The 23,938-nt window shown below is 49.2% G+C and overlaps 1 protein-coding gene across 4 annotated transcripts in view; it reads right to left on the bottom strand.

Annotated features, from left to right (window-relative positions):
- ITGB4 (integrin subunit beta 4) overlaps window positions 1-20,769 on the bottom strand; it is a 53,441-nt gene extending 32,672 nt beyond the window's left edge. Inside the window, exons 1-11 of one of the 4 annotated variants that reach the window (XM_059732133.1) lie at window positions 20,432-20,769; window positions 20,193-20,279; window positions 7,307-7,401; window positions 6,770-6,852; window positions 5,997-6,098; window positions 5,204-5,408; window positions 4,305-4,401; window positions 3,500-3,671; window positions 2,413-2,676; window positions 710-799; window positions 408-530 (exon numbers count right to left, since the gene is read on the bottom strand). In XM_059732133.1, the coding sequence (XP_059588116.1) occupies window positions 408-530; window positions 710-799; window positions 2,413-2,676; window positions 3,500-3,671; window positions 4,305-4,401; window positions 5,204-5,408; window positions 5,997-6,098; window positions 6,770-6,852; window positions 7,307-7,401; window positions 20,193-20,260 (1,299 nt within the window). In that variant the 5' untranslated portion in view covers window positions 20,261-20,279; window positions 20,432-20,769. Of the gene's footprint in view, window positions 1-407; window positions 531-709; window positions 800-2,412; window positions 2,677-3,499; window positions 3,672-4,304; window positions 4,402-5,203; window positions 5,409-5,996; window positions 6,099-6,769; window positions 6,853-7,306; window positions 7,402-20,192 lie in introns of all 4 variants that reach the window. The other 3 variants (XM_059732134.1, XM_059732135.1, XM_059732136.1) reach the window with 3 other exon arrangements.
- Between the last annotated feature and the right edge of the window lie 3,169 nt (window positions 20,770-23,938).

The raw sequence follows: 23,938 nt of genomic DNA, 5'->3' as shown, positions 1-23,938 counted from the left end.
AGATGGACTTCAAGGTACTTTCCTCCACCATTATCTGTATTATAATAGTGTCTGGGGCAAGATCCCATACACAAAACAGAAAGAAGGAACTTGAAATCTAAGAAAGCCTATTCCCTGCTCCCACAACACCAAGAGACCATGTATGTTCACAAACTACTGTTAATCTACACAGGCTGAGAAGGTGAGACCAGAGGGCAGAGAGTGGGAAGAGAAATTTATTTCCCTCCCCTGCTATAGCTTCTTGTGGGACCAGGGACAAATTCCTCAGTCTCTCTCTACCTTCGCTCCGCACCCATAAAATGGCGGTAATGGCTTTGCCTCACTGCAAAGGCATCTGAAGATAAGTACCTCCATGCTGTGACATGCTCAGGGATCCCATGATACCCCAAGAAACTACGTGGACTTACCACTTCCCCGCGGGAGACAAAGAAGGAGCCCGACTCAGTCTTTTCATACTTCAAGGAAGTAATGTTGAACTTGATGGATCTGGGGACAGAGTCCATGCGGATGTCCATCTTGGAACGGATACGCTGGTGGGAGGGTGGAGAGAGGGTATCAGCCCTGGCATGTAGCTTCCCTGCACTACTCCTCCCCTCAGTCTGCCTGGAGGTGCTGTAGTGTTCATACACTGTTCTGCTCCTTCTTCCCTGCCCCCAGTAACCCAGTGGCTTGACTTTGAGCCAGTCTGAGAGCCCACAGGCGCCCTTACCTCAAAAGCTATGCGAATCAGCTCCACAATATTGGAGGAGTCTTCCTGCAGCACTCCAATTTCTGAGAGGGGGAAATACCGGTGCAGTTTCTGTGAACAATCAGAGGGATAGGGTCAGCCCCAAAACCCTGCTGTCATGCTGTGCTTCCCATGACAGGCAGGAAAAGGTTCATTTTCATCAGTTGGCACCAAAGGTAACAGGCTCCAAATTTCTGCTGCAGAGGATGCTGTCACCAGACATGTTGCTCAGCAGACTTGCCAGGTGGTATTTCCCTGCAACCTGTCCCAATGGCTCTATCTTGCTCATGGAATTGGATTTATTGAATAAATGCCAGTGGCGGTGGGGGGAGTGGGCATGAGCCAGACCTCCGCACTGTGCAGGTAGCCCCAGGTGGGGCTAAAGGGTGGTTTCTCTCAGGTTTTTTCCTGCTTCAGATACATTCATCAGCATGTCACCCTCCAGGGAGAGGCCCACTGCCACAGGCTGGAAGAGGGGACAAGCTTCAATGAGTGTTTTTAGAGGGGGGGGGGAGCTGAGGCAGCCTAAGATCTAGAAGGCCCCTTCTTCACACCCCCTCACTCCCTGCACTGTAAGTTGAGGCTTCTCATCAGTGTAGTCCACGAGAACCTCCCCTACATGAATGAATTTGTCCTCACAGCATCCCCAGAGTTGGGAACAGGTTATCCTCCCCATTTTAGTGAAACTGAGGCACAGAGCTGTTGTTTCACCCAAAGGCACAAGGGGGGACTTGTGCCAGAGATGGGAACAGAACCCAGAGTTCTTCTGCACCCTACCCTTACCCCTTGCCTTGCCAGTGCCCTCACAATGCCCCAACCTGCACCTCCTATGTACAACTGGCACATTGGGTATATTTATTTAGCAAACTGGAGTTACAGCTGGGGCTGCTCCAAAAGCCTGGATAACCGTCACTCCTGAATTATGGGAAAGCACTGGTCCAGATTCAAACTTTATAGCTGTCCCTCCCTCTATAACAGGCTGCTCTAGAACCCAGAATCTGGGCAGCTCTGCAGTTGGGAAGCATTCAGATCCAACACCTGTCTCTCTCCCTCAGCTTCATACCGAGATCAAATACACTCAGAAGGAAACAGCCAGCGATCTCTCTGGGATGCATTTAGCCACTGGATGTCCCCACTGCTTCACAAGAGACAAACACACAAGCCCTGCTCATGGCAGCATCAAACTCTACAGTTCTGAGCCCTGGTTTTTTTATCTCACTTCAGGGCCTCACATCCCCTGACTGATCATGATCAGTCCAACACACTCCACTTCACCCATGAAAAAACAGAGTGCAGTAGTTTAATCTTGAAGTTAGGAGAGCAAGAGATCATTTCCCCCCAGGCTTCCTACTCAGGAAGCCCAGCATCAGCTTAAATGTGTTTCACTCCTGGACCTATTCACTTTAATCTGAAATCTGCTCCTCAAGCAGTGACCTGTAGGTTAAAGGTGCCGTTTCACACAGCTCGTCTGCTCCAGCCCAGCAGAGATCTGATGAAGCAAATGGAAGGAGGCCAGATTAGGGAGTACCCTTGGATAATGACTGGTGCCTCCTTTCCTAAATTGTAGCCAAACTGCAGGCCAACCAGTGGGTCCCTTCATTAAGTGTAACCCTTATCGTTAACTGTATACATAGCGTTTCCTCCAGACCATATTCCTCGACCCTCTGCCTCGGGCTCCTCCTTACCTCATAGTAGCTGTAGGAGTGGTTGGTGACGGCAAAGATGGGTATGATGTTGTGCTGGCCCAGCAGACGCACGAGGGTGGGCACAGAGGGATAGTCCTGCTTGGTGTCGTAGGTGTAGGTGCCGTCCTGGCTCAGGTGGCACTGCTCGTCGTTACGCTGCAGGATCCCAGACAACACATTGGTGCCGTCGGCTTCATAGTGGAAGGCAGACTCAGTGGAGAAGACCAGCAGGTGAGTGCTGTCCTTCCTCCAGCCAATGCTCTCCTAGGGCCACAGAGGTGGGAAGGGAGGGATGTTCATATTTACTTAACCACCATAAACAGAGCACAGAGCCAGTCCTATATGAAAGGCCTGGAGCCAGCTGATGGGACTCTTTGGATGAATTTCTCAAAGGATCTCGAGGGAGCGAAGCACCTGACTCCCCACAGAGGGTCAATGGGATTGAGGTACATGGAATTTTTAATCCCAGCCTTCACCATTACCCCTCCTCCCCATGCCACAAACACTGCTGCAAGGACAAGCCACTTAAAACAGCACACATGAAAGGGTAAATGCCCTTTGTCAGCTCCCATGGTGGTGGTGTCCCTCAGCAGTCCCTTCCCACTAACTCTAGGGTGTTTCAGCACCATCCAGCCATATCAGACAAGTTCCCGAGCACACTTGGACCTGTAGGAATACCCAGTTCCCCAGCTGGTGGGAAACAACTGCAGCCAGGACCTGCAGGCACCTGGAGAATGGATCCACACAGCCACAGGAGCAAGGGGAGAGGAGACAGCACAGGAGACAAGGACACACAAGGGAAGCAGTGTGCCCGGGGCCTGGCTCCTGGGCTTGTCATTCTAACACCAGACTAGGGTTGTCCACTCAAAAGGCTTTACTGTAGGGAGAACTGGAAAGGCAAGATGAGCTGCCAGACAGCAACAGCAGTGAGAGGAGTGGGATGGACAGTCCAGGAAAGTAGTAGCTTCTGCCACATAGGGCTGAGGTCTGGTTGCAGGTCAGCTGCATTGCTAGCTGCCCAGACCACTTCTCTCCCCCACTCCAATGCACAGAGCATTGAGAGAAGCCAAACCCTTCCAGGCCCCACCTTGCAAACAGCTGTCTGGAGGATGGCATCAAAGCCACCCTCTGGGGCATCCAGGTTGCCGGAGATACGCTCCTTCAGCAGCTCCTGGCTGAAGTGGTCAATGTTGCTGGTCAGGCGGATGACGTTCTTGAAGGAGAAGGGAGGATCAGCATCATTCCAGGGCTCTCGCAGCCTGGTGGGGGAAAGGGAGCAAAAGGCTTTCAAATGGGGCTGGGGAAGTCATGGACAGATCATCACAGACAGCATCATGTGTACAGTGGATGAAATTGCTCCTGCCTCACAAACCTCAGCAGGACATCAACAGAAAGTAGAGGGAACACCAAAAGATGTAAGGCTTATGGAGAGATTTGAAGCAGGGGGCACAGATGAGTCAGAGTGAAAGAGCCCCCTTCCAAGTGCTGGGTAACATGAATGAAGGCTTAAAGCTGGGAGGTCAAAAAGTGACAGGTGGAGGAGTGACAGGAGAGGACTAGGACAAGCTTAGGAAGTGAGAGCTGAGATGAAGGTGGGGATAGGATTAGGAAGGGCTCTGGCAGAGAGGATGGGCACTGAATGACATGCATCAGGATGTGGGAAGCCAAGGCTGGGACCCAAGGAGCAGGGCAGTGTGATTGTGTGGCACTGCCAGCCATGTTTGGGAGAAGGCAGGGAGGCAGGACAGCAGAGGTTTGTAGTAATCACAGCAGGAGAGGGTCAAAGCCTGGTCAGGGTGTGATTTAGTCCTGGAGAAAGTAAGAAATAAGGTGAGCATTTCCTGTCCCCTCTCATCTAAGCCTGTCTGTTGGGACCCAACGGCTTCACTTACTTCTCAGGTCTCATGTCTGTTTGTGGAACTGAGACTTTGTCCACGAACTTGCCAAAACCGATGGTATAATTCGAGGTCAGTTTTCGCAGGACCTCCGCTGAGGAGAGGAGAGAGGAGTGAGCTGGGAGATAGCCTTGGGCTGTTGTTGAGGACATCCCTTTTCTGGGCACCTTCTCCCTAAGCTTTTTTGAATGCCACATCTCAGGCAGGACTCCTGGCTAGCACAAGGGCTACCCATAATTCCCTGCTGTTTCTCGTTTTACTCCAGATGTCAAGATCTTTGGGGTAGAAATGGACTCTTTGTTCTGCATCTACAGAGAAACTACCACAGTGGGGTCCTAGTCAGGGACTGGGGCTTCTGGGTGCTATAGAAACATAGAAAATGCAGGCTGGAAGGGAACTCAGGAGGTCACATCTAGTCCAACCCCCTGCTCAAAGCAGGACCATCCCCAACTAGATCATCCTAGCCAAGATTTAAAGAGTCTCCAAGGATGGAGACTCCACAACATCTCTGGGTAACCTGTTCCAGTGTTTCACTACCCTCCTAGTGAGAAAGTTTTTCCTAATATCTAACCTAAACTTCCCTTGCTGCAACTTGAAACAATTGATCTATCATCTGCCACCACTATGGTCACTGAAATAACTAATAACTCTTATCGTCATGGGATTGGCCTCAGGTCTAACTCATTGGTCCCCAATCCTGGCTTAGCAGGTGACAGCAAGGGCCAGGAGGAAGACCCCAAGCTGGGAGAAAGGGGCTAGGCCTGAGCAAACCAGGAGTGGCCAAGAACAGACACTATGTGGCTCTGTGCTGGCCGCAGCACTTGCCACCCCTGATGGGACACCCTCAGCCCACAGCTGGTGCAAGCTATCAATTGTGGGGCAGGCCCTGGCCTCACCTAGCTGCTGGCCCATTTTCTTGAGGTTATCCAAGTCATCAGACATGGAGTAGGAGAAGTCCATGAGGATGTAGAGATCCACAGGGCTCTCGAGGGGCTGGAAGACATCCATGTCAAAGCTGGCCTCCTCCCCAGCTCTCAGCCGCATGTACATCTGCTGCGGAGACACCTGGGTTTTCTTCAGAAAAGTGTTGATGCTGATGTTCTACCAGGGGAGAGACCAACAAAGTGTTATGAGAGTTGCAGAGGAAATTTGGAGCCGAGATATACACAGATGCCTACCACACAAGGGATGAACTTTTGCCCTTGACCTGCATGCTCAGGGCAAGGACTGTTGGAAGCGTATGGCAAGACTGGTCCTGGCAGAAAGGCTGGGCTTTGTACCCAGGGGCCCACGGTTGGGTGAACTACCCCTCTCCCCCAATTCTCTCTTGCATTAACAGGGCCGGATTCCTCATTAGCTACATGGCTCCTTATAGTCAGTGAGTTGATGCTTATTTACCCTGCTGGGTCCTCCCACCAGCTTGCAACTAGCCAAGGGAGAGCTGTGTGTTTGAGTGGGCCCTACATAAACAACAGCTCCTTGTATTGACACCCTCCCAACAGCATAGCGAAGAATCCTAACGAGACATTTAGGAATCTGGCAGAGGTGTGTAATTGTAACCAGCCCATAACTAGTCAGAGATGCATTGATGCCCTTTTCTTAATGAAATCAGGATAAAAGCCTGCTCAAGGAAGTGATGAGCCATAGACTGGTGGATTATTACTGAGGTTCAAACCATGCTACACTCACCTGCTGGACACTCATCTCGCCTTTCATGTACACGATACCGGCCTTACTGCAGCCGTACAGCACCAGGTTCTCTCTCAAGTCACATCGGCTGTCTTTGAAGTTCTGTGGTAAGAGAGGAGGGGAAAAGCACAAACACAAAAGCTCAGCAGAGACCTCGGTGGAGGGATACCATGCAATGCCTCAGAGGGGCAGGCTCCCTTCTACACTGGGATTAGAGTGAGAGGGGGCAGAACAAGCCAGTGTGGGCAGGGACTCTGCACCAGAGAAGCCCCCTTACTGTTATCAGAGTCTGCGAGCTGGGACCAGACCCTCAGCAGCCTGTGCATCGAGTCCTTCATAAACTGCCCTGCTAACAAATTCATTCTTCCCAGTTCCCATTTGTTTCATGTCCAGAAGCAGCAGACATGGAAGAAGCCTCATATATAGTGGCCTTCAAAGGGTTGGCCTGAATTTCCCCCTGAGAATAGGGGGCTGGGCCGGTACTGAACTGGGCCAAAGGGGAGAAGCAACAGGTTGAAGGACAAAAATAGGGTGGAGCCAAAATACTGCCAAGCTTGGAGGGGTTCAGCTTGGAGCTGAATGGGCTCAAAGTCAAGTCTGGCCCCTTATCGAGAGAGGTCTGCATTGTGAAGTGGCCCCATCCTGGATTCTGCTAGGGGTCCCTCGCTGTCGGAAGGGGAAGACACCCGACTGAATGTGGAAACTGGAGCTGTCACAGTTTCTGGGACTGGGGAAACTAGGGCCCCTGTGCCCTTGGGAAGGGGGATGCTCACCTCATCCGTGCAGTAAGAGCAGTCCTTGTCCACTCGGATACATTCTGTGCAGCTCTTTGCCCTGGAGGCCACACAGCTATTAACTAGGAGGCAAGAACAAAGCGTCAAGAGCACAGGGATCCTGCCGTTCCTCGGGGGCATGAGAAGGGACAAGTCACAATGAAGAGGCTCCCTGAAGTTGAGCTTTACTACACAAGAATGGGAGCTGGTTCAAGCCAGAAACAGCAGGTAGGGAAGAGAGAGCTGTCCAGACCAGTGGGAGGGCTATGGTGAAGAAGGGAGAGTGCACACAAGAGGGATGTGGTAAAGAGTGGGGTTTTATGGATCAGCACAGGAACCGAGGAGACGGGACTCCTGGCATTGCCCTCAGCTCAGTCCCCAACTCAGTGACTGGCAGAAGGGTCTGTACAAGGAGGTTAGTGGGTGACAACAGGGCAACCTGAGTGTGATGTGCCCCAGCATTCATGGGGACAAGGAAGGGAAGTACAGACTCCAGGAGATTTCTGAGAGGCAGAGGGTGCCAAGAGCTGAACTTACTTTTGTTCTTTTGGCACAGGCCCGTGGCACAGAGCAGGGACAGCAGGAGCAGCCTGGCCCATATCCTGTGGAGTGACACATCCATTCTCTTCCTCCTGAAATACAGCAAGAAATATTACCATGATGTACAGTGGGGAGCAAAAACCGTGAGATTAGCCACATGGCATCTGGTCATTGAATGATCATAGCTGAGATGCTGGAGGGCCACAGAGGATTCCAGTGCCAGGCACAGGACTGGCAAACCCTACAGGGAGGAACCCTCCCCAGCCTGGCGGAGTGGAGTGCAAGGAAGACAAATTTTATATGGGAATTATGCCATGCAGTACTAGGGCAGGGCATGAGAACAAAGGGTGGACTTTATTCCCCCAGCCACGTGTTCCTATCTTGAAGAAGCATCTGATGGTCTGTGCAAATATCAGTCTTCAATGAACCCTGTGCAACGTCTTCCTGCTGGCACCGGCTCCTCAGCACACGTTGAACTCGGTCACCTTTCCCTGGCAGATGCTCTCTCCATGCTAGGCTCTGCATCTGTGAGCTGGGAGGTCTCCTAGATATTCAGGAGGCATTAGGCATGGCGAGCAGTCTCTGTACAAAGGCTCAGCCCTGCACTTTGCATGTGCTGCAGGTCTGGCTGGAGGGGCACCTATAGAGTTGCAGGCTGCAATCAAAGTGCAGAGGCTGGGCTGCGTTGGGGATGTTTGCACGATGCTTGCGTCTGAACTTGACAGTGCTATTCAGGCTGTGCCGTCTCCACCCCTTTGCTAGCTGGCCCTTTCTTTCAGTGACCCTTGTTTCTCAGATGTGTGTTTTAAAGCACAGTAGGATCAGGATTCTTCACTGGGTCAGCTTTCCTACCCCTCTGCAAAGAGGAGGTTTGCAAAGTAGATTTCATAGAAAGTAACCAGGGGGCTGTAGAGCAACAGCAAACAGCTGCACAGGGAAAGGAGGTGCTACAGCCTTCCTTCTCCGATGAGCTGTGTGGAACAACTGATGAGCTCCACCTGAGTGGAGAAACTTTGGAAACAAAGGCCACAGCAAGCAGCTGAGCAGGGCATTCTTAATGCCACAGTTGGCTGTGAATTAATTGGGCTGGGAAACAGCCTTATCCAAATATCTGGGTTCTTCTTTGCTCAGTGCTTACCTACTCTTTTGCAGGCACCCTCACCCAATCTCAGCACTGGTAAAACACACAAACAGCTCTCTTTCTTCCAGGCCAAACTAAGACTGGGAAACCCCTACCAGATGGGGCATGTCTAGAGGTTGGCACACCCAAACCTCACTTGAATCCAGGTAATTTAAGCACCAATTAGCAGTGAAGACGTGACAGCACAGTGTTCAGCCCAGGCATGAACAGCCCATGCTGGACCCACCCTCCTGGGTACTCTTTGCTACTGATATGGAGCTGTCTAGGTTAAAAGCTATCTGGACTGCACACTCCCTACTGTAGGGCAGGCAGCCATAGACTGCCTGCACCCTTCATCAGAGACCTATCTATGGACTAGCAGTTGAACAGGCCACTGCTAATCAGACGCAAACGCCAGTCCATGTGTATGACTCATGGCCAGAACAAGAACCCCCTTTTCCTTGAGTCAGGTCTTGTGGACTAATGAGAGAGTTGAAGAAGGAAAAAAACAAGGTGATTTTCCAAATCTCGCCCCTGAAGCTAAACAAACCCCTCCCTTTGGCTATTTCCTATTGTACCTAAAATTTCCAGGATGGCACCAACCAACAATGAACATCAGATGGGGCCTTGGAAAGTGCCAAGATTCCAGGGAGTCCCGATTTTTGGCCTACAATGGTCTTTTGAATAAATCTGCATTCCTGAGAGCCAGCAAAAGCAATTCCGCTTCTCCTGACCTTCCCAAAGCTGCTAGAGAGAAACTGCTCATAAAACATGGAAGTGCTTGACCACTTTTCCTGCAGTTGCAATACAACCAATATAATATTCTGTGGTGCTACAATGTGCTCCCAATGCAGGTGGCTCCTGGTAAACAAACTGAACTGGGACTCAAGCTTATCAGAAGCTATTCTGCAAGCATGTCTTTGCCTCCCAACCCAAGGTCCTCCACCGGCAAAATAAGCCCACTGACAAAGTAAGCCTGCTTACTCCTTCGTGGTGTACTAGAGATCAATTAGGCAGAGCAGATGGCTTGGAGTAACTCTGAATTTATGTCCCAGTGCTGTGTTCAGGCTCTTTGTAATGGAAAAAAGAGACTGAGACCAGGACTGGGTAGAGGGGAACATCCCCAAGCCACATAGCACCATTCCTGAGCCATCTATTCTGCTTGTATTTGCAGTGGCTTTCTATGGTGAACACCTCCTCTATATAAAGCACCATGATAGCCTATACTAGGACCTGAGGGACAACCCAATTAAAAACTTCAAGACAAAAAATCTGGTCTAATATGTTTCTAATATACCACTGGCTGGAGAATGTAAGCACTGCGTGCATGAATTAACATCACAATGAGAACTACCTTCAGATAGTGGTTTCCATCCTCCCTCCCACCCATCCCTGCACCATCTCTTTGTATTCCATGTTCCCGACCATGAGCAGGATGTTAAAAATGAACAAGACCATGAAACACATGAAAGTAGGAATCTTTAGGGAAGCCAGAAATGATGCCCGTCGGATTGTTGCGCACAGCGGAAAGCTTGCCGATTCCTACTGGAGGACCCAGGGGGGATGAACTGTGCTTTGAGAATTAGCTGGCCCCACTGATTAAAGCCCCCTGAAATCAGTGGAAAGAGTCCCATTGCCATCAGTGAATTTTGGATGTGGCACAAGCCCTGACCCCAGCAAAAAAGCTGTACATATTTAAGGTTTTTCCCCTATGGGAGTCAATGGAAATTCTCACAGCGCATAATACCGGGTATGGATAGAAGCATTTGCAAGATAAAGGCCTAAATAAGCCAACATTTATAAGGGAAGGAACTCTCTGATCCTTGTCCTGTGTCTATTTATAGTGCTCTTGGCATTTGAGAACCTGGATAATACCTGACAAAATGGATTGGCATCATTTATCTTGTTGCAATTCTGCTTTATGGCAGTGCTTAGTACACATACAGCATGCCAGTAAATGCACCACAGTGCCGGTAGTCCACATGATAAGAGATCACACCAGGACATCTTTGTTGGGAGAGACCCATTCTCATTTCTGTTATGCTGTGAATTGCGACGTATGGCCTTCAGCAAGGGTCCACTATGAATTATGGACTTGGTGCCACCCACTTGTCACCAAACTCCCCCCTTTCTTTGACAGGTAGCGGAAGTTTATTTTTTAAGTGTTTAAAGTGCAGTTATTGCTGGCAAGGGGTGTGTCTGATTGCTTGGAGACCAACATCCTCTATTTATCCTTAGATCAGCTGTGACTTCCTCCCTTAGCTACCTGCCAGTGTGTTTTACCTACACCTCCGGAAATGCCCTTCTCTAAGGCACCAGAGGACAGTTCAGGCTTCTCTTTTCAGGCTCTGGAGACTTCTGTCATCACTAGCCAAATTCAAATTCCTGCTGGGTGCAACATGGTCTCACTGCAATGGTTAATGGGGAGCTGCCCATCTCATTCAGCAAAAGCATTAACATAAAGAGCCTTTTTCTATGATTTGATGGTAAGATCTGCCCAGGGCTACTGTGCAGGGCTGGATCTGAGGGGGAAGAAGAAGTTTCTCTTTCTCCTGATCTGCCCCATGCCCTGCTCAGCCCCGCTCTTGACAATGCAGTTCACAACTGGAGTCACTAATACAACAGTAACTATGGCAGACAAGTGTGATAGAAACACTTAGAAAAACCAACATGTGAATCAAGACCCCTTTATGCCCAGCAAGAGAAAGCACAGGAGTAAACCTCCCTGTGCTAGCACTACAGGCACTCAGCAAAAACGGCTCCCTCAACAAGGCCAAGGAGCCAAAGTCTCCTGTGAAAAGCCCACATGTACGGTGGCTGCTGCATTACACAGGCAGTATAGTGCCAAATTCATGGATACACACACATTTCTCTCAATTCCAGAGGACAGAAGTTACTCAGATTGTTTCAGTAGAAAGACAGGAAAGAACCATTAAGGGAGAGTTTGAGTCACAGCACATTATTCAATGCCTTGGAGACACAGGCTGCTATAAAGGCTTTTTAAGTGGTTAGATAAAAGGCAGTTCAGCCCAGGTCAGGCCAATTTTAGCATCCCTGTTGCCATGTTATAGACCAGGAATCAGAGCAGCAACTTTCCATAAGGCGTGATGTGCCCGTGTGTGTCCATCCAAAACAAAATGGAGCAACTGGTTGTATTGATGCCAGGGGGGACCAGTGAGGGTCCCTGACTCAGGGCTAGCTTGAAGAGTGGGTCAGAGTTAGGAGACTTCCCCACTATGGAACAAGAAGTCTAGATGTCCTATCTCAAGCCCAGGCTCATAGATTAACCATTTATGGAGTGGAGAGCCTAGAAGAGGGATTGGCAACCCCCAGCACGTGTGCCAGAGCATGGCATGCAAGGCCGTTTTGCTTGGCATGCCACAGCCATCCTGGGACTTGGGCAGCTGCCACTGGGCACAGAGCCCAGACTGCCAGGAGGCTGCAAGCCCTGCTGCAAGCATCTGGGGCTCTGGGGAGCTGGAGCCTGGGCTGGCTGTGGCAGGCAGCTGGGAAGCTGCAAACAGAAGCACTGGGTTCTGGAGCCTCAGCCGGACTCTGTGCCAATGGTGGGTGCAAGTGTGCTTCAGGGCGCATGGCTGGGAAGGGTCCTGGGGCAGCACAACCCTGGCACCTCCTCCATCATCTGCCTAGAGGCACGTGTGCACCCGCCACCAGCAACAAGGATCAGGCCTGTTGCAACTCCCCCACCATCTGCCTCTGGCATGCCGAGTTGAGGCATGGATTGAGGTTTGGGTGTTTTTGGCACTCCAGCTAAAAACATTGCCAACCCCTTGGCATAGGAGGTCTGAGAGCTCCAACTCCAGCCAGGGTCCCCAGGATCCCAGCTACACAGACAGCTTGCGCTGCTCACAGGGCAGCAAGTCTACCTGCTGCAAAACTGGGAGTGTAGACCCACAGATCCGAGGGTCTCGGAGCTTCCAGGCTCCCAGCTACAAGGCACAAAGACCTAGGCTCCCCCCAGTTTCAAGCCAGTCTACCTGGCTGGGCTACCCCTGAGCTGTGAACCCTGGAAGCCATGATGAACCTATGTAACATTAGGGCATTTGCAGATGTTGCTGCCTTCCTGCTCAGCCACCTCCCCCAAATCATTGGTAACCTCCTAAACTTCTGCCACAATGAAAGCTGACTACTTTTTTAACCTTGTATATCTTGTTCTTCCTCACAGGCATCAAACCCCTAAACCTTCAAGTGGATCCAAAGTGCAGAATAGAGGCATGCATTCCCCTAAACCAAATAATCCACTGTGCACCCCAAAAGCCCCAGTGCTTTCTCCCTCTCCTTCCACCCCATGACAAACTGCCACATAGCACAGACCACAACCAAGAGAAACGTCACAACCCTGCTTTAGAAAGGAATCACTGATTTAACAGCATGGGGAAAGCCATTGCTGCTTACTTCTAGCTACTGCTGTGACAGGAACGGATATAGATGGATAGACAGATAAACAGATCCCAACTAGCAGACAGCAGCCTCAGGCAGTATATGGGAGGAGAAAGTGCATGATCAGGAGTCAAGGGTGAAATTCTGACCCTGCTGAGGTCAGTGTAAAATTCTCACTGCCTTCTACAGAGTCACTCCAAACTCATACCTGAGCTTTCTCCTCATTTGTTTCCAGACAAAAAAAATCAAAATTAAAGGCATTTTCCCCTGACCATTTTGCTTGGCAGAGGGATCTTGATGGATGTAAACTACCAGGGTCCCGGCAAAGAGGTTTGGCTCAAAAGAAACCAATGGATCAGGCAGAGACATTGGGTGGGAGGCTGATTTTGGAGAGCTGGGACCCTGCTGTGACTCCCCCTTAGCCAGGAGCTTTGAGCAGAGCCCAGGTGTGGGGCTAAGTCAAGACCACACAACCTGCCCTGCTCCTGGCACTGAAAAGAAGGTATTAGAGCAGGGGTGGGCAAAATGCAGCCTGGGGGCTGGATGTGTCCTGCCAGCCTGTTCTATCCGGCCCATGGGACCCCTAAAAAATTTAGAAAATTAATATTAATCTGCCCTGGGCTGCCTGTCTTGCGGCCCTCAATGGCTTGCCAAAACTCAGTAAGCGGCCCTCTGCCCAAAATAATTGCTCGTCCCTATATTAGACAGTCTTGGCAAGAAGGCAGATGTGCTGGGCAAGGGTCCCACTATAGTCAGCTTAGTGCAGCCAAATGGCAGGCATTACTGGGCTCACCCTGGGCTGCTGCTATCAGAAGGTCTCAGCTAACAGAGATGGGATGTACTCAGAAAAGAGGAAACCCCGCATGGTTCCTCTGCTGAACTAAATGGCAGAGGCAGCTGCCGTTTGACTGAGATGACACCTGAACTGAGCAAGAGAAGCATAGACCAAGCGTATCCTCAGCGCACGTGTTGCATTTGTGTGCACGTGTGTACATCTGTAGCATGGTTTGGAGGGAGCTGAGCTCTTCCAGAGGCGGGCTATGACCCACCGGGTACTGGAAAGGGTGGGGCAGAGAGAAGGGACAGAACAGCCGTCTGTTGTGCTCCACTCCCACAAATAATGAAACGACTCACTGTGTTCAGGTTTCCCCTTGGGCCTTTGCTGTCACTGCAGTAGCTGTTCTGTGCTGTTGGACAACAAGGATTCCCATAGTCTCTCCTCCCAGTATCCTGCTCCTCCCTCCTCACCCCTGACTGCACAGGTCAGGGGGGGAATCACAGGCCAAACCCTGGGGGGGTCAGCATGAAATCTTCCTCTCTGCAGCCTCCCCTTCAACATCTTACGCTTACTGCCAGCAACACGACAGTGGAAACGATTCCCTTTCCCAACTCTCCATCTGCCTGGATCTCCAGCTCCAAGGAGGAGCGGGTGGCGACAGAGATGCAAGTAACTGTGTGCAGGAGGACAGGTCTGAGATGCAAACTGCATGGGTCTGCTACCCCGATGCAGTAAGATGCACTAACAGCCCAGAGCCCTCTCTCGGAGCACCCAGCTTGGACCCGGGCTGGCTCCTAGTCTCACTTGTACTGGTGTCAAGCTAGGGGCACTCCACTGATCTCAGCAGTTACACCACATTTACACCAGCACAGAGAAGCTCAGAGTTTGCCCCCACCTCTCTAACAGCATCTAACGCATCTTTGGTGCTCATATAACACCACACTTCTACCTCTCATGTTGGTATTTAATGTGATGATTTCCTCTCCGGTGGTGTTGTGCAGACCTTTAATTTCTTGTAGCCTTTACTATATCATATTCTTCCTATAACCACCCTCCTCCTCAAAACTGATTAGACAGACACACAATGGATCATTTATCAGTAGCTCAATAGCCAGAGCAGAATTAGGAGGACTCTCCCTCCCCCCACCCCCTGCAAAAAAAAAAAAAGGTCTGGCTGAATGGAAAAAGAATTTGTCAGCTTTTTCAGGTAAATGAGAAAAACACCAAATAATTTCAACCAGAAAAAAAATGTCATTCATCTCAAAAAGAAACACTTTATTTCCATTTTTAAAAGCTATTTAACCTTTTTATTTGTTCTTTTTCATGTTTTTTAATTTGGGTCCATTTTAAGCCAAAAAAGGCCATTTAAAAAAAAGTTGAAGTTTCACTTTAAAAATGTTGAAACGTGACAAAATGATTTCAGGGGCAGGGATTTCTTTGGGTGATATTGTTTATTGGACCAACTGCCTAGATGGGCTAGTTAGACAAGCTTTCAAATGCAAGGCATTCATCTTCCAGTCCCAGTCTTGCCTTTGAAAGCTTGTCTAACTCTATCCCAACCATGCAGCTGGTCTCATAAGAGCTGTCACCCAAAGAAATCCTTGCCTCTCACAATTTCTGGACCATCACAGCTACAACATCACTCTAACACTACCATAATGAAATAACATTGTCCCCCATTTTCTTTTTTCAGCCGAAACTTTTCAACACATTTGACTTGAATTTGCAAATCATTTTGCACCTGCCAAAATTACATTTCTGGGACAAATTTATTGTTTGCTGAAAAACCCTTTACCCAACTCTATCTATGCTATCTGGGTAAATGGGGCTGTTCTTGTCAGAGGTCTCCTCTTTGTAACCATGCATGCAAACTGAGTTATGTCTGCACTGACTTCTGTTTAGATCTACGCTGTAGGTGCACAAGGGAAAATATTATTATTACTTGTACTCCAATGGCACTCAGAAGCACCAGATGAGATCTAGCCACATTGTTGTGGGTGCTTTTCATGCACAGTGATAGCTAGTCCCTTTCTAAAGGGTTTAGATGCTAAGCAGACAAAAGGCAGGAAAAGGGGAGTGGGGGTATCCCCCTTTGACTACAGGGGCCCAGAAAGATTAAATTACTTGTTCAAGCTCAGACAGCTAGTCTGTGGTAAAGCCAGATCTTCCAACTCCAGTGCATTACTACGAGACCATCCCTCCTCTGAATAGTTTATATAAATGCAACCCTCAGCTCAGGTTATCCTCCCTGGGTCCAGCGAGTCCCCCCCATTTCAAAGAGGTCACAGCTACACTGCAGTGGCTGCTGACCATGTGGTCATGCTCGAGCTAGCTCTAACCTTGCTGGCTTAGGTATTGCTAGCAATGGATTTGCGAAAGAGCCAGGAGCTCAGTGTGGGCTGCAAACCCACCAAGAAGCTGGTTAAACCCTTGGACAGTTAGCCCCCCGATGAGCTCAGAGCTGCTGTGGCTACACGGATGGCTACCTCAGATATGTCTACGTGACCCACAGCCACTGCAGTCTAGACGTACTCCTGAGTAAGGGCCTGATGAGCTGTCCCTTACAGGGAGCTGCCCGGTCTATTAGGAAGCTCTCTGGACTGGCTGCTCCATGGCTTCTTCAGCAGCACCCCAACATATTCAACCAGGTTGAGCTGTTCCACTCCCTCCTGTGTTGTCCTGGTTTTGGATACAATTGCAAAACCCTCCAAAGCCCATTGCCTTGCACAGCCCTGTAACACCTCCTGCCTCAGAAGCCCACCGAGAGAGACTGCATCATCAAAATCAGTTTGGGATCATAGCAGTACGGTAGAAAGGGGAGGGGCAAGCGGGGTGACCTCCCCAGGCACCAAAGCAAAGGCGTGCCAACAAGTGAGTATTGTGTCAATATTTTGTTATAAATATTTTGAAAAAATTTGGCTGATGTGACTGATAAATGCCACATGCATGCGCACAGCCTCACCATGCACACAGCCAGCCTGGCAGCCTGGAAAACACCGCTGGGCTGATGAAACTGTTGTGGGGTGGTGGGCGAAGGCATGGGGGGAGGGAAGGGGCATAGGGACGCAGATGGAGGCCCACTGGTGAGGGAGGAGGCGGGCTGGGACTGGGGCAGACGCTGCCCAGCCGGGGCAGAACCGCGAGCAGCTCATCTGGGCAGGGAGGGGGCTCCTGCTGCTGCATGCACCCCATGGTGAACATGGGGGGGCATGTACCCTCCACATCTGTGTGTGGGATGAGGGTGGGCTGCTGCTGTGGGTTTGCCCCAGGTGCCAAACTTCCTTGCTACAGCACTGGATCATAGGAAGGTCAGGCTGGAAGTGGCCTCATAAGGTCCAGTCCCCTGCTCAGCACAGGATCACCCCTGATGGGAGTTAAAAACACCTGAACCCCACCAGTTCCTACCCTGAGCTTAGCGCACTATTCTATCCAGCCTGGCATCCCACTGGACTGCTGCTCCTTGGGGGATGGGGGTCACACTGATTCCTCAGATATAAATGACAACAGGTAAAACATATGATGAATATCACTATTCCCACAGTGGTGAATGCACCTAGATCTGTACTGTGGGTTTCAGAAACCCCAAAGCTGGGCCTGAGTAACTGAGGAGGTAAAGGAGAGGGTACAAAGAAAGCCTTGAAAATAGCCACCTCTTCGCATGGAAGATAGAGACTGTAGCTCCTGTGGAAGGCTTTGGCGATGGAGAGCAGAGTGACATGCAGAGACCCCTCTCCCTGCATGTCACACGACACTTCCCAGCTGCTTTAACATCTCCCTCCTGTAACTGCATTGCTCATGACAAATGAGTTGGCAGTAGGGAACCCATGGGATCTCCTGTCCTAGCCCAGGTGTGAGCATCGGGCTAACTGCACTCCATCTAGTCCTTATACTAGTTTAACTCTTTACCATCCAAATCTCCAGAGTCTGGAATAGACTCCCCTCAGAAGTGGTACAAGCACCTACTCTGGATATCTTTAAGAAATGCTTGGATGCTTGCTTATCTTGTTGGGGTGATCTGACCCTAGGGGACTTCCTGCCCCGTGGGCAGGAGGCTGGACCCGATGGTCTCGCGAGGTCCCTTCCAACCCTAATGTCTATAAAATCTATGAACAGGTCAGAATGGCTTTAAACACCATGGATTCCTATTTGAAATCTCAGGGTTTATCTTGTGACTTGTGTTTGCACACTTTATAGTGCTAACACTGCATGGTACCCCGCAGCACCCTTGAAAGGATCTCAAGGCACCTGAGGGTGCATGGTATCCTGGTTGAGAGTCACTGCTTTACACACACACTCACCCCTCTATTAAACACTTGAGTGTGTTCTGAACATACACAGGGGAGGTTCAGCATAAGCTCTTTAGTAATGCAATGAAAGCCCACATCTTTCTCTATATATCAGCGCACAGACACATGTCTGAGCAACAGGTCCAGTCAGAGATGCTAATTTAAACCACAGGAAAACATCCCTTCCGATGGCACCTCGTCACAACTGCGATAGCCTTAAAGTAGGGGAGGATTCATCCATGCAGAAATGAAACATGCTGCACTTGCATTTTGTTCAGTTTGTACAGCACTTAGCACAGCTGGATACTGGCACAAAATGTAGGCTTCCAGGCATTACCACAATGCTAATAATGAAGGTGACTAGTCTAAGTAGGAAAGATTCCCCCAGGAAGCTTGGTGATCTGCTCCCATGCTGCTGAGGGGTGTCACAACTGCTCTTGGACTGGGATTGCAGCAGTGTCTGTTCAGGCTAAGGCCCTCCTTGCTTGGTAGGGCTGTGGCAGAAGGGTCCACGTGACTACAGACTCGGCAGCCCCACTCCGAGTCCCTCTTCCAAAGTCACTTGCAGAGGTGGCATACAGGGCAACGCCTAGCTGCAGGCAGGGAGATAGACATCACAGTTCAAAAACTTTGCGAACACAAAGGAAACCCCGTAAATCAGGGCCCAAGATCCTCCGTTAAAAAAAAGGATTAAATCACATTTGTCTTTTAATTCCCCTACCCATCCCCCAGTGTGCGTGTGCACATGCAATGCACACAATAGCATCGCAAACTCTCATCTTTAATAGCAAGCTAATGCCATTTTAGTCTCAGCAGCAAGAGTTTCTGAATGATGATAACAGGGCCCTGGTTTGCTGGGGGCTGGCCACACTGTACCAGCTGTTCCCTGGTTCACTGGGAGTTTATAACCTAGTGCAAGGCACGGTGACAGATTTGTGATATGGAAACTAGAATGGGGAACCACTGAAAGCCACCATGCAGCCACTAGGCAGGAACCCAGCGAGCTGGAGAGGACTCATTCTGCTGATGTGCATGTGAAAGGCTCTGCAGCTCAATCCTGATGCCTGAAGGTGGCTGGTTCCCCATTCAGGCTACGTTCCAGCTACTCCACAGGGAATGGCTTGTCCCATTGGGATAATCTCCATTAAAATAATTCTGACAATCTAATGCCCCTCTTTCCCCCAGCTGTCACCCACAGAGGTGCTTATTAACAAGACCATTTTGTTGGGGTAAGTCTGCAGGAATGCACTGGGAATCTTGTCTGCACTGTTAGCAGATAGCTTCAGGTCTTTGATGGACACCCCACACTGACTGCTCACCTCCAAATGCCAACACAGCACCTTCAACTTCTCAACCTATGCTGTACCCTGTATCTTCCTCCAGCCAGTGTGTGCTCTAAATCCTCTTACCCCATCCCAGAGATAGACTGATTCCTTGTCTCTAGATCTCACCCACTCTCCCCCCAACACACATTTATCCTATCTTTTGCTTTCCTGCCCCCTCGCCCCTGCAGATCTGCTAGCAAAAGAAAACAGATCTCTATCTGCACTTCAGTGAAGACTAACACCCCACCCAATCCTGCACCTGAACCTTGATTCACTTTTGGCCCATTTCTCAGCACATCAATCCCACCAGCCTGCTCTAACCGCCCTGCAAACTTAGGCAGAGTTTGGACTCTGCTCCATGTTTTGAAAACTGCCCTGGGTGTTTGTAACAGGTCATTCCCGTCCTGTCGCTCCAAACACTTTAGGCAGGCTGAAATTTCAGTTGCAAGTTCCCTATGCCAAGTCCAGGGCATGTTCACCTTTCCCCAGGTACAGAGAGACAATATAAAGAGCAAACCTTAGAAAGCTGGGACAGATTCCCTCCTAATTGCACCACTCAGACAGCTGGGATCTGCTCTCTGAAAGCTTCACTCCTGTTAGATCACTGCTGCTAGGTGTGAGCGCACATGAATGTGCCCATGTGTGCATTACAGACCCAACTCTGGACTTTTTTTTTTCCTTTTAACAGAATAATTTAAAAAAGCTACCAATACAGTACAACTCTGCAAAACCAACCCATCTGATCAACAACTGTGCCACTTCCAAACAGCACAAAGGAACAAGAAAATGCACCACACAGTCAGGAAAACAAAACAAAAAAGTACATACCCAACTAAGCCTACCCTAATCCCTTCCATGCCTACCTGTGCAAGAAGCCCGGTGCCTCATTTAACCACTCCCCTTTGTTCAATCAATAGTGAAAAAAATGCAAGCAAGCCGGACACGAGACCACAGATGAATTAATTCCACAAACCTCATTAGCGCTGGGTCTGCTTCAAAGCTGAAATCCTCTGCAACAATCCAAACAAGAGGCACCCACATGCCAAGCCAAGAAATTCTTCTGAGAGCAAAAAGGGAAGCTTCACTGCTTTGCTACCACTAGCTGATTTCCAGCCTTCTCTTTGATTTCTTGTTGTGCTTCCCCCCTCTTCTTCGCCTAGATGCCAGGTTTAAATCCTCAGAGAAGCCACGCGGCTCACAGACCTGACCTACCTTTGCAGGAATTTCTGCTCCCTCTGGTCAAATATCAACTGCTCCCTTTCTCTCCACTTTCCCTTGCTGTCGTTTCTTCAACCCGTGTCTTTTTTTTCCCCACCAGATGTGTGTGTGGGGAGGGGAGGTATAACCAGAAGAGCAGGTAAGAAATCTGTAGTGGGATCCCCTTCTCAGGTGAGGGCTGATTTTATTCCAGCTCAGGTGGAGGGAGGAGGAGTGTCCATGACTCAGACTGTCTCACATTCCTTGAGTTATGCACACCTGTATGGGCAAGATCAGCCTGGTCAGCTAAGCCTTCGCTCCCTCCTCCCCATCTAGGCATCCACCCACAGGAAAAGGGCTGGGGCTGGTAGCTAAGGCACAGCCCAGTCCAGTTACACTTCAGGAACAAAGATTTGCAGAAAGGATTGTTTAGAGTGTGTGTATGTGGGGGTGGGGGGTGCTACAGCTCAGCCTGTGCTTTAGAGATCAGCCAAGCGGAGTCAGACTGTTTACTTCAGTGCTGAACGCGCCATCCGCCGCTTGCAACTCTGTAGTGCCCAGGGCCCTCCGTGGATTGTTTTGAATTCCCCAGCCTCTGCAACCCCCTGCCTGGCAGGAGCTTTTCCTCCCGACTTCCTATGTGGCGCAAGCTGAGAAAATATTGTACTCCAGGTTTCAGACCCAAGCAGATCCCTGCAGAAAGGCCAGTCCAGTTCCAGCGCTGTCAGTAACAAGCCCAGCACTTCTGTTTCCATGTCTGGCTGACAAAACAATTAATGGTCAGCAATCTGTTTTGTTCTCCGACTGGAAAAATAAAGAGCCATGAAGCCTTGATGCAGCAGCTGTAACTATGTCGGTGCTTCTTGTTGCAGTGCAGTTTTATGTCATATAAATGGGACTCACTCATCCACGTCCCTGAACTACGCTGAAGACTTGGTCACGGACTGTGATCTGTGGCACCCTGGCATACCTGGACTCCATCCTGTGGTTATATTCACCATGCACAGACCTTTGCTGTACAGGCAGGGTTTTAACTAGGCTGCTGAACTATGCTATTGCTTTGGACTATGAAAAAAGTTTAATAAAGGCCAAGGAGACACAACTGAGGTCCTACCTGCTCTGTGACCTGGAAGGGTGCCTGGCTTTGGTGGACAGCTTTGTTACAATTTCACTATCACTCATGTTTGCAGCAGAAGTCAGACTAAAGCAATTTACAAAGGCAATTGACTTCCCAGCTTGACTTTTCTTTAAAGGTGAATTTAAAAATGGGGGTGGGGAGGCCTCTTTATTAGAAATAACAGCTATCTAACACCCCCTCTTGAGCTAGCAACTCAGCATTGCTCCAAATAAAGAGCTTGGTTTCTTTTGTAGAAAGTACTAGAGGAACTTCAGATGGATTCAAAGTTTGATCAAATGGAGATAGCTGGGATCCTGGAGGGCCCAGACCATGATGATCTATTTAACGGCATAATTCATACCCCACGTAAGGCCTGAATGAAGGCACACTGAGACCCTGCATGTGGAGTGCCCTAACTTCTGCTTGTTTTATTTTTGCAAACTTTAACATTCCTAACATAGTGTTTTTGGCTGCAATTAAAAAAAAAAAAAAAAAGGAAACTGAGGGCACAGACAGATGTAACAAGTTGTGTTGTTATCCACTGATAAAATGTGAGTGGTTACAATGTAACTGCCCAGTACCATTGCAACTTTAATCCTGTTTCATTCTGCTTAACGTGCCAGCGATTTAAGATAACTTGTGTGATCACTACATAAAGGTGCAGGCATACATGCAACAGCTCCCCATTCCTTTTGAAGCAGTTAAATCAAGTTTGTTCACAGCTTGAGGAAAAACACTGGCAATAGCATAAGAACCTACAATGACTTTCACCAGGGACATCAGCAGAGCCTGAGACTTCAGATCCACAGCTCCGAGTCTGCTACTTGAGGTGCCTAAGTACCTGGATAGCAGTAGTAAATTCTTATTCTCTGTGAGGACCAGCCCCCACTAAAAGTAAAAGACATATTTTGCCTGTGAGAGCCCCAACTCTGTGCTGGACACTATAGAAGAGTGGAATGAAGTGGCTTGGCAAGTCTGGGGTTCAACTCCAGGACTTGAAAGGGAGTGTACCGTAATGAGTATAGACCGGTGATTCTCAACTGGGGTACCTCAACACCCTGATCCTTTTAAGGGCACTGTGGGTGCTACACAATATTAACACTGTAGATGTTCAAACACTTATATGATTCACAAGATAAACCCAGAGATTTCAAATAGGAAGCCAGAGTGCCCAAACCATTTTGACCTGCTGTGGTCTTTCTGAGATCTTTGCAATGGGAGAACTGCTCTATTGTTTTTCTGTAGTCAAGAAATGAGTGAAATGTAGTCAATAAATGAGTGAAAATCTAAAAGCTGGCATTTCCTGAGGGATGCCTTGAGTATACAAAAGGTGAGAACCACCAGGACACTTAGCACTGGTGCAACAGGAAGTAGGAATGGAGGACAGTCCCTCTGCCAGGAGGTACGGGGGTGCATGCATGACTAGCACACCTGCAATCTTTTAAGAATAATGCAGTCAGCCTCTAGCAAACTTCCATGCCCAGGCCAGCTAAGGCTTTTCAGAGGCTTACAAAACATGGCCACATTGGGGCGGATACCCATGAAGACAGCAAAAGGCCCATCCTTGACAGCCGGTCACCCCTCTGCCAACTTGAAGTTGCAGCTAACAAAGTATGGGGGCGCTAGAACTTCTCAGCATTATGGCTGTACAGAACAAAGAAACATTTTTTTCCCCTAGCTTCACTCTAGGAAAGAGCCAAAAGATTTGTGTATAAACACCCTGGAAGTATTTCATCCGGAGGCAGACAGCAGATAGGGAAGGATTTGACATAAACAAGTAAGACCTGGCAAAGTTCTGATTCACTGACCTGATTCACTTCTGTTAAAGCCCTCTGCAACTGAATGCACCCTGAGGACAGTGTCTTTACACAGCAAACATTAGCAAACTTACGTGCAGACATCATTACCCATGAGGCTGCTAGCAACATCAGTCTCGCTCATATATCACTGAATTTATTTTGAAGCAGTAATGTGGCCTCCCAAGTCTTACTTAGAAGTGATTCTCTAGGGACAAACATAGTTCATTTCCATGAACCATTCAACCATTAATCTGTCTGTTGAGGTTGTCAGTCAGGGGGGCAATTGCTAACTATTATGAAAGGGTTTTTTTAATGTCATGCCAGCCTGCTCACTATCTGACCTTTGGATGCAGGATATCCACTGAGACAGCATGCAGGCTTCCACTGGGTCAGATCCTATCACAGGTTTCTCTTGGAGAACAGATACATTTGGGATCACAAAATCACCTTAAATTATATCATGGAATAAAATCTGAAGGGGAAATGTTTTAAATATCTTGTATTGTGGTTTTATGTTAGATCAATGATTCTCAACCTGGGTGCCCTGCACCCCAAGCCATGATGGCCTTTGCAGGGTGCAACAGGCAGAGAGGAGATAAGCAAGAT

Source organism: Alligator mississippiensis, chromosome 8 (genome assembly GCF_030867095.1).
Source record: "Alligator mississippiensis isolate rAllMis1 chromosome 8, rAllMis1, whole genome shotgun sequence".
Lineage (NCBI taxonomy): Eukaryota > Metazoa > Chordata > Crocodylia > Alligatoridae > Alligator > Alligator mississippiensis.
Note: the sequence above shows the minus strand (reverse complement) of the source record. Positions and strands in the feature narration are given on the sequence as shown.